This window comes from Platichthys flesus, chromosome 14 (assembly GCF_949316205.1).
Source record: "Platichthys flesus chromosome 14, fPlaFle2.1, whole genome shotgun sequence".
Lineage (NCBI taxonomy): Eukaryota > Metazoa > Chordata > Actinopteri > Pleuronectiformes > Pleuronectidae > Platichthys > Platichthys flesus.
The window spans coordinates 18,374,663-18,384,886 of record NC_084958.1 but is presented as its reverse complement, the minus strand read 5'-3'; the positions used below and the strand labels follow the sequence as shown (position 1 = coordinate 18,384,886).

Sequence of the window (10,224 nt, the reverse complement as noted above, 5' to 3'; positions counted from 1 at the left end):
GGAATATCCTCCATCTGGTTTCGTTTTAAACATCTAAAACTTTTAAACGTTTTAAACTTATTTCTCCTCAAAATGTAATAATAAAAAAAAAACATTAAAGTTTTTTCAGTTCAGACCTAAAAATGTAAAAGTGTTTTGAGCAGTTTGAGTGAATCTTATTGACAATGTGCAGGGATCTGGCGCCCCCTAGCTTTCATAAAGTGTGGGTTTACGTGGGCTGTTATAAACTGAGTTTAAGTTTGTTGCAGTAAAGGCAGCTGCAGCACAGACTGTGGAACAATCTGCACTGAACACATGTTGTTCAACAGGCTAACGTTTCCTGAATGAATCACAGCTCAACTACAGGTCTATTACATTAATGTGGGTGGTTGAATGATAATTAAATGTTGATAACTACCTTTGATGGAGGAAGTTAATACTGAGATCACATCTAAAACCACTTACATTAGCAGAAAAAATGAAAAGCTAAACCACTGCAGGCTCAGTAGGAATGAGACCTTTTTTCAGAAGTGATTTGCTGACCCCTATTGACACTGAGTGCAGCACTGCAAGTTTGCCCTGACACACACACACAGACACACATACACACACACACACAGAGACACACGCACACACGCACACTCACACACATACATACACACACACACACACACACACACACACACACACACACACCACACACACAACTTCTACTCATTAGTAAAGGCATCACTATAACTTTATTGAGCCTCTGTGTTAATCTTAATCAAAACATTAGGCAGAAAAATGTATGATCTAATAAAATAGTCTGAGCTCAAGAAACACTTACTGGCAATTTTTCCAAACTCCATTGTTTCCATTGGTGAGTGGATTTTGCTACAGCCTCCGAAATTGTTTTATCGCAGACATCCACTTTAATAAGATTGTTGAACGTTCTGGTAGGATATTTAAGCTATCAGGTTGCAAGGCGATGGAAGATTTTAAATAAATAAAAAACAAATCTAAATAGAATGATAATCATCAGTGTCCTCCGAGACCAAACAACCCTAAATCTGTTTTAGAAATAAGTTTCTTACGTCATGAAACAAACATTATTCCCTGAGGAATTGACTAAAATGTGGACAAATGCCCGATTTCTCGATAAGGAAACCAAACGTTTTTTAATTTATACATCTGCCCACCGGATATTGAACCACAAACCAAAGGCTCTCTCCTGGAAGCTGAAAAATCACTTCACCAAGTTTGGTACAAATTGGTTCAGGACTTTTTCTGTAAACATAGAAACAGATACGAGTGAAAACATGACCTCCTTGAGTGAGGCATTTCTTATTTGTTTCATGTTTTCATTCATATCTATTTATTCATCGTGATCTAATCCAAGCAACTTTTCCGAAATAACATGAAAGAATGTGTCATTTGTCTACGTCTTGAAGATGAATGGAAGTGTTTACTGGTCTGAAGCCTCTATCAGCAGGAGGACATCATTTATCTCTGTCTTTCAAAATCACTGTTCAAATAAATCTGTTTAATGATGTTTCAACACTAAGATGCTGCCATTCTTCTGAGGGGAACAGTTTACATAAATTCATAGGAAAAAACAAAAGGAGATCTAAAAGTTACAACACATTTAAGAGGATATACATATTATTATAAATTTCACTTGATTGTTATCCTTTTAAACTGTAAAAATAAACAAAAAATTATTTCAATTTTTTTTCTACAAGTATCCCCTTTTCTTGTGAAACATAGATTTGACCATTATGATCGTTTTTGATAGGCAAATGATCAGAAAGAGTTGGAGTTATAAACATATGTTAAATCCACGATACTATGTGATAGCAGACGTTTTCCCTTCTTTCTTTCCCTTAACAACCCAAAACAATATCAAGAAGATGAATACCTTCAGGTTATTTTGAAGCTATGATCATTTTTTGATAAAGAAAGTTCCTTAATGAGCTAAGAAGGCAGAGCAAGTTGATGTGCTTTAAAAGCAGAGCAGTGGTAGGTGATATGTTCCCATGATGATGAAGTAGGGGGATTTACTCCTCTTCCTCGTGTGAGGACTGCAGGATGCTGGCGAATGAACCTCCGAGCAGCTCGCATGTTCCTCTGCTCTCCTCATGATGGCGCCGTTCACTCAGACCACCAGGGTTGATAGCAGTAGTCTACTCCAGCTTAAACATATGGGGGTTTAAAGTAAGATCCTCAGAGCTAAAACACACACCAGTTGAGGATGCATCCCCCCCTCCCAGCACACACCCCTCCCCACAGTGACGGGCTCTGTTCGTCACGCCGCGTCAGAGTAAACAAAACGCTGACGTGAATCTTCCTCCTCTCCGGCCAACTCCTTCAATTGGTTGCTGCAGCTATAGGTGTGATTCACAGAGAAAAGGTGCGTGATCCCGTCGAGGCCCCGCACAGGCCGACACGACACTTACAAGCACTTATATCTCTGCGTCCCTTCTTCAAATGCAGTCTCCTATAAATCTCACGTGACTCACCCTGCTGCAGACCAACACCTTTACACGTCATGAATATTCATATAGAGTTCACCCTTGGTTTTGTTTCATTTATAGCAATTCGTAGAAAAAGCCTCAGGCTCTTTGTCACAAACCCTCACAGCGCCAAGGCCAGACTATCACTTCTACCTTTCTTTATATTAAATGTCAGAACTATGTTGTTTGAGTGGCTGGATCGTTTCTGAAGCCACGTAGGCTGATGGCGCTCCGATCCGGCATCTTGCGTCACCAGCATGGGTTCAAATCAGATTACGCACCTCGTTCATTTCCACAATCCGACGGACAGGCCCTGGGCCTTTTAACGCTGTCATTGCACCGCCATTGAAGTCACCACCAGGACCAGCACTTCCCCATCTTCACATGCACTGAGCAATAATTAAACACCATTAGGAAAAGTGACCGTGAAGTCAGAAAACCGCCATTTGAGACGATTCATTTCAGCACCGGACAGCTCCTGACTCACCAAGGTGCTGTGGCTTGAACTTGGTGGGCGGAAATCTAATCCCCCCACCCCCGCCACTTCCTCCACTGCCTCTTCTTCCTCCTCTATCAAAACCATCCAGTCACATGAAACCGACACGACCACTCCCCACCTCAGTCATAATAACAAAAAGAGCTTAATTGGACTTATCAATGACGTGCGGAGGGGTCAGGGGGCCAAAGGATCAGTGGCGTCGGGACAAATCGATTTGTATTTGTCATCCCAACGTCCTGCATGTGTGAAGTTCATGTGCTAGCTATATTCATTCACAACCATTTCTGCTTCTAAAAAAAGACGAAAGTTTGGAAGTAAACTTCCATCTTAGGAGGGAGGTGTGTGTGTGTGTTTGTGTTTGTTTGTGTGTGTGTGTGTGTGTGTGTGTGTGTGTGTGTGTGTGCGTGTGTGTGTGTGTGGTGGGGGTGAGTCTGACAGATGCATCGATGGGGAAGGAACTGTACTATTATATTCCGGGAGGAAGACTTGATGACGTCTATACCATCCTTAATGTGACTTATTGGAGGGAGGGAGGGAGGGAGGAGGGGGGGAGCGGAGCGGAGTGGAGGGGGAGGCTTACGATGCACGGATAAATATCCAAGGCAATCACAGCACAGGACAAAAAGTTTGGAGCAGCGATATGTAGACGGGCACTCGGCGCACTTTACCACCGAGTTTTTTTGTTTGCCCGTGCCACAGCGGTCTGAGCGAGTCCCGTTCGTTGAGCGTAAAGGTGAGCGAGGCGGCGCCGAGGGGAAACATAAGGAGACGACGGGTGGCGCCTCAGCCAGGAAAGAAGTGCCGTGAGAAAGACACGGTCTCTCTCTCGCTCACACACACTGCAGCCGCGCCCGGATCACAACCCGCAGCGAAGCGCTCTCCCTGCTCTCCTGCTATAGGTATGTGCCTTATCTGCGGATCGTCTTTTAGACAAAACAAACAAACTCGGGGGGGGATTCATTGATGGAGAGCGAGATAAAGTAATGGAAATTATTCAGGTTTTTTTCCTCATCTGCGCTGCATGGAGATCTGCTGCTTTTGTGAATGACTTTGGCGCTGCATGCGAGAGATTTAGTGTCATATCACAGTTAAACTTTTACGATATTGGAGGAATAAAAGAGGCAGAAACCTTTTTGTTTTGTTTTGAGTAAGCCGTCGCTGCTTAAATTTAAAGAGGTTTATGTTTCATCCAGTTATTTTTAGTTAGTATAAAGAGAAGTAGTCCTGCATGTGAATCTGACAGAACAAAGAAAGAGCATGATGAGTGACTAACCTGTCTCATGTTTTTTTTCCTCATTTTCTAACAGCATGGCCACATCGAGTAAAGCGACTTTAATCTTGCTCATCTACGGAATCTTAATGCACTACAGCGTCTTCTGCACACCTATCGGACTAAGTTACCCTAAAATCAGGTAGGTGAGCTTTTCCATGTGATATTATGATCCATTGACACTTTTTAAATGCAGATGAAACCTTTTTTGTTCAATATATTGTGATTCAAACTTGAGTTGGTGGGAATTGTGCACTTTATTCCAAATAAATGTGCGTAAGTACGCACAGAGGCAATGCGCGCAGTTTCCTTTAATTGAGGATTGCGAGGGGCAACAGAAGGCGGATGCGGCCATCTCCACACACGCATAAAATGCAAGTCGTGTGTGGAAAATGATTATGGAAATAGCGTAGAAGTATCTGTCCGGTGGGACGGTTCACAGAACTCCCCTTATTAAAAATGAGAGTGCAGTCAATGCGCTGGATAGCCCAGGGGATGACGGTGGACTGGCGTCACCAAGGAGAGGCGAGGCAAAACGAATCGGAGAGCGTCGAGGTTTATTCTCTTTTTTCTGGGAAAAGCATAATCCATAATTTGGGCGTGGTTGTTATTGACTCCAATTCATTTTTTTTTATTTCTCTGCAGCATTCTTTTAATAAAGATCTTGGCTCCACGCCTACGCTAAACGTGACCATTTTCACATCCATTGTTTTGATTAGTAAATAATGAATGTGTGCTGTAGCCCGTGTTCAGCGCTGAGGCACCAAATTGGAATTAAAACAGATTCTTCCGATTAAATAATGCATTTAAAGATTGAAAAAATAAAGATGCGCAGATTTAACACATTTTAAATCTCTTTGGGTTGGAATTTTGATTATTCGTTTTCTGGATTTATTTTTAAACATCCACAGGTTCTTATTTTCAAATTTTTAATTTTTCGTTGTCTTCGCTGTGTCTCTAATGCATTTAAACCTCCCACTGATTTTAGAAGCAGATGCAGACATTTTGGCATCCCTCCTCTGCCGCGTCCCACTTGTGCCCGGATCAGATTTGTGATCTGTGCTCTGATCTTTTCTGTATATTATTTATTTGCAGACTTGAAAACGACGCCTTCGATGAGGACGGGAATTCGTTATCCGACATGGGCTTCGATGGCGATCAGATTGCTATACGAAGCCCACCCTCCCTAAACGACGACGCGTACACGCTATACTACCCGCCAGAGAAGAGGTAAATGCGCCTTCGCACCGCAGCCTCAGAAACCTGAGCTGCTGGACATTCAGTGTTAATGACTCTTTTGCTGTTTGCGTTTTCCCCAGAGTTCCTCATGTTATCTGTTCAGTGTTATTTTCACTCCGAGTAGCCTAAAATGTGGATTCAAAAACTGTTTAACAAAAAAAAAAGAAAAAGGTGGCGGGCAAATGAGGATGGATAAAAAAAAAGCCTGGTGCGTAAAAATGACCATGTGGCTCGGGTTTAATTGCACCTTGCCTGTTGTGATATTGGACCTGAGGGAGAGGGTGGAAGTGGTGGGGGGGACATTTTAGGCTACTTCTGATCATTTTGTCTGCGCTTTTATTTTAAGTCACTGATGATCTATGTGTTTTGGCGTTTTATCATCTCAGAGCAGAAAGGCATGCTGAGGAAGAATTAGATAGAGCCTTGAGGGAGATCCTGGGTCAGTTAACAGCGAGGCATTATCTGCATTCTCTGATGACAATACGTGCAGGGTAAGGGCATTTCTTATAAGCGTTCACCTGCAGTCATCTTTTTAATTTCTCTTTTTTTTTTAATATATATATATATATATCTATATATCTATATAATGTTTCTCCGCTGCACAAGTTCAGGCTGCTGCACCACTGTCTCCCATTTTAATGTGCGTGATTTATCCATTTATTATTTAAATCTCTCTATACATAAAACTATTTGACATTTTGTTGTGTGTTTTTGTTTGTGAGTGTTTTTGTTGTTGTTGTGGCACTGCGCTCATGAATCCTCCCTTGTGATTGAGCGGGGTCAGTTTTTTCTGAAAGCCCAAAATACAACTGCGGGTTACATGTGATTAATCTATAAATTGATTCTCCCTCCCCACACACACATCCCCACCCCCCCAGCCCCCCAAAAACAGCACGATGTAAAAAAAAAAAAAATCCTGCGTCAGAATAAGCGATGGGCTCCTCATGAATAATTCCTTCACTTTTCTAAAAACACTTAAATCACAGTTTCTCCTACGACACTCTGCCTGTTTTCTTGTTTCCCCCCGTTTGTTTAAAAACCCAAACGAAAAAAAAAAAAAAAAAAAAGAAATAGGACAAAAGGCCTATAAATGAATTCTAATGATTTGTTGGCAACTGGATTCTCAAAGATGGGTTTAAAAATAAGAAAGGGGCAGGGATGTGCTGAGAGGAGAAGACCTTTATCTACATTTTTTTGACTTTCCTCGTTCGTTTATTAACGTGTGTGCATTTCTCTTTTTTGGCATTTCCAGTGACGACAACAGCATGGAGGACGAGTCAGAGCCCTTATCCAAAAGACACTCGGACGGGATCTTCACCGACAGCTACAGTCGCTATAGAAAGCAGATGGCCGTGCAGAAATACCTGGCAGCGGTTCTGGGAAGAAGGTACAGACAGAGAGTTAGGAACAAGGGACGCCGACTTGCCTATTTGTAGCGTTGCTAAAGCTCCCCAGCTGCCCTCCTGTGTATATACATCCAGTCGTTAAATCAAAGTCATTCAGATATATCTGACCAACCAGTGGATTGCGCCTGTGTTCTTTCAACATGTATTTATGTATGAAGTAAAGCCATTAAAATGAATATTTTAATAATAATATCGTTTTTTTTCTTTTTGTACAAAAGCACTTGATACCGCACAGCTATACTCTGTGGACCAATATTTTATTTTTCATGTTGAGATGTTGAAAACAAAACAAAATGCCCGAAAAAAAAGAAAGAAAAAGAAAAAAGACATCTAGAAAAAGAAAAGATAATTGTGCACCTTCAACGTTATGCGCTTGAAATCTTTAAAGGTCATCTACATATGCAGAAAATAAATAGATTTTAAAAAGACAATCAAAGTATTGAATGTTATACTTATTTTTGTACGCGACGTTCTATTTTTTTAGTGTTGTTTGTTTGTTCCTTTTCCAAATAGGCCCAAAGAAGCAGTGAGCATGCTATGTGTGGCATATCTGGCTTATCCTAAATGATAGATGTTGCCCTTGTCTACCCTCCTCCTTGCTCCCTTAGTGGGAGCTCTGTGGGGTTGTACAGCTTGCTGCCCCTCCAGGGGATTTCAGATGGCTTTTGTTGAACAGCCTCTCATTTGATGGAGAAGCCGACTGACTTACATGGTCCTTTGTGTAACTGGTGGCAAAATCAGACCTCTCTTTTGAACAGAAATGTCATCGCAGGCCTTTCGCGAGGGGCATTAAATTGCCTTGAGCCAACGTAAAGGAAGCCCGGAGGTTGTTCACAGGATGCAGCAAACACTGCCTGCTCACTCGCCTCAAAGTCGTCCAGTGTAGGGGATAAGTCCTGCTCGACCGGCCTGTGTAAAGAATGTTCCACGTGTGTGTATTATGTACAGTATAGAATCTAAACAGTGCACATTCATCCCATCGTTGTCTGGGTTCAGTCAACAGAGCTTTCTGGGAGGAAGGTGCTTCACCTGTTGATTGTATTTGGACGGCACTTCACATTTAGAGAAAGGACCCAGATCATGTGTGAAGGAGGAGATGTAACATGTGTTTGAGCACAGGCGGAGAGGAAAAGGTAGCATCTGAGTTACAGTTGGGAATATTTAACTCATTTCTTATTTGATGGTGCATGCGTTCGCTTAGAAACTGCATGCCATCATGCTTTGTTGGATTGTTCTATTTGGGAGGTGGGCTGTGCCAAGCCCATTTCAGCACCACTCGGTTCCCCCCCACCCCCCTAGATGTGTTGGAAATGTGATCAAGGAGGGCTAGCGGTGGTGGAAACTGGTACTGCACTGACTTGTTGGATTTGAACCGCCCATACTTCTTGCATTGTGGATATCATAAGGCGACGTACTGGGCCTCGCTCCTCGCTGTTAGCCTTCGTCCTGGTAGTGGATTTTATAAAGATTCTTGTTGATCGCCGTGCTAAATCGCTGATTTGACTGTGCTGTGGTTCAGTCGCTAAGACGAGGCTGATCTGTGTTAGATGTGTGCTGGATATATGTGCAGTGAGGATGTGATAAAGACATGAGGAGAGTGTCAGGCAGAGGTGTGCACGGAGAAGAAAAGAGAGACAGTGCATATATCTATATATATGTGTGTGTGTGTGTGTGAGAGAGAAAGAGAAGTAGGCTGTTACATAAGAGACAGGTTACAGCACCCATGAGCCAGAGAGAGGTGGTCGCACCTGAAACAAATAGGAGGCGCCACCGCTGCCCCGTCTCGCCTCACCTGCCAAAGTGAGATCAGGGTCAATGAGTCTGATAGAAAATGTCAGATGTTGAATTCCCTTCACTTTGGTCTCAGCAGAGGCATTAACAGGATGTGAGTGAAGCTGGACGAGGCCACTCAGAGTCTCCCTCGCACAATGGAGCGGAGGTGAAGGACAAATTCCGCCCTACAGCAGAGGGATCTTCCCACTGACTTTTATTAGAGAGATATCTTATGTATTTATTCAATATTATGCAAATACAGCTTTATGAACCCCTGCAATCCAATCAGTGGCCTGTGTCCCCCCGTAGAAACTATCAATACACCCTTTCTTCAATTTGGCTTTATCCTACAGGCTATGTGAGAGTGTATGTGTGTGTATGTATGTATGTAGTTGTTTGCATACTGGTGAGCATTTGTGTGTTTGTTTGAAAGAGAGAGAGAGAGAGAGAGAGAATGTGTGTGTGTGGTTGTATTTAATGCTTGTGTGAATGAGTGACTGAGCGTGTGCGTGTGGAGGTGGAATCAGCTTTTGGCTTTGGTGCCTTGCTTCGACGTGAGAAAAAAATATAAAACCGAAAAAAATTAAAATTCGCCACAAGTGACAGATGGCAATTTAAGTGGCCCTACAATGCTGCAGTCCATTAGCTTACATTGAAACTTGCGTTTACTCTGTTTAATCGCTCGGCTTAGTGTACCCCGAGAGTAGTAGAATTAGGCTTTTCTTTTTAAAGCATGGCCAATGATTTATCGACATAAAAAAAAAGAAAAGAATGTTTATGTTGGTGGAGAAGGCAATGTGTGTGTGTTTGTGTGTGTGTGTGTGCATGGGTTTGGGGTGTTCAGTGTCTGTGAGAGTTGTGAACAATGACCAGTGTTTGTTACTATTGTTAATGAGGTGTTGTTGGGTTCATTTGATATTGGTCAGTAATTTATTAACCAGAGAAGAGCACCAACATATTATTTACTGTGTGCATCACTTTCTAGAATCAAAGGGGTTCCGAGCAAGTAAAAGAGATTATGTTCAGCTCATAGAAAATGTCTGTTGTTGATATTTCTGAAAGCGCCAAACGCCTTACTTCAATGTTTAATCTCTTATCTATCTGAAAATAATGTGTTTTAAAAGTGAACATTAGTACAAGTAACATCATTATACACACAGGAGTCCTTATATGGGGTTTTACGTTTCTCAATGTTATGAAAGTGTTGTAAGATTTGTATGAATAAATTTTTGTAAACAACAACATTTTCTAATCAATGTCTAATCTTTGACACGCATCATTTTGGAGGTGAAAGACGTGAGCTAGGTCACACATCGTGACTACACTGTTCTCTAGGCAACTTAGGTTAGAATCCAGCTCAGATCTTCCCTCAAAAGTTGAAATCAAACCATCACCACGTATTTGTCGCAGCAGTTTCCCCTGAAACAAACACACACACACAACTCGGGTCATATTACAGAAAATAAAGTGAAACATCCTTCAGCAACCACAGCATCTACGCTGCGGCTGTTCTCCAGTGGGGTATGTCAACCTGAAGTCCTATCAAGTTAAATATATCTTTCC

At 42.1% G+C, this 10,224-nt stretch overlaps 1 protein-coding gene across 2 annotated transcripts; it reads left to right on the top strand.

The window, feature by feature from the left end:
• The first annotated feature begins 3,580 nt into the window (after positions 1 to 3,580).
• On the top strand, positions 3,581 to 9,897 carry adcyap1b (adenylate cyclase activating polypeptide 1b). Of its 2 annotated transcripts, XM_062405333.1 has the most exons (5): positions 3,581 to 3,872; positions 4,281 to 4,385; positions 5,339 to 5,473; positions 5,869 to 5,973; positions 6,735 to 9,897. In XM_062405333.1, exons 2-5 carry the CDS (start codon positions 4,282 to 4,284, stop codon positions 6,916 to 6,918), a joined length of 528 nt encoding a protein of 175 aa, XP_062261317.1. In that variant the 5' UTR covers positions 3,581 to 3,872; position 4,281; the 3' UTR covers positions 6,919 to 9,897. The 2 variants fall into 2 exon arrangements, with proteins under 2 accessions (XP_062261317.1, XP_062261318.1); XM_062405334.1 differs by lacking the exon at positions 5,869 to 5,973 and having other exon boundaries at positions 3,584 to 3,872.
• Positions 9,898 to 10,224: the final 327 nt, after the last annotated feature.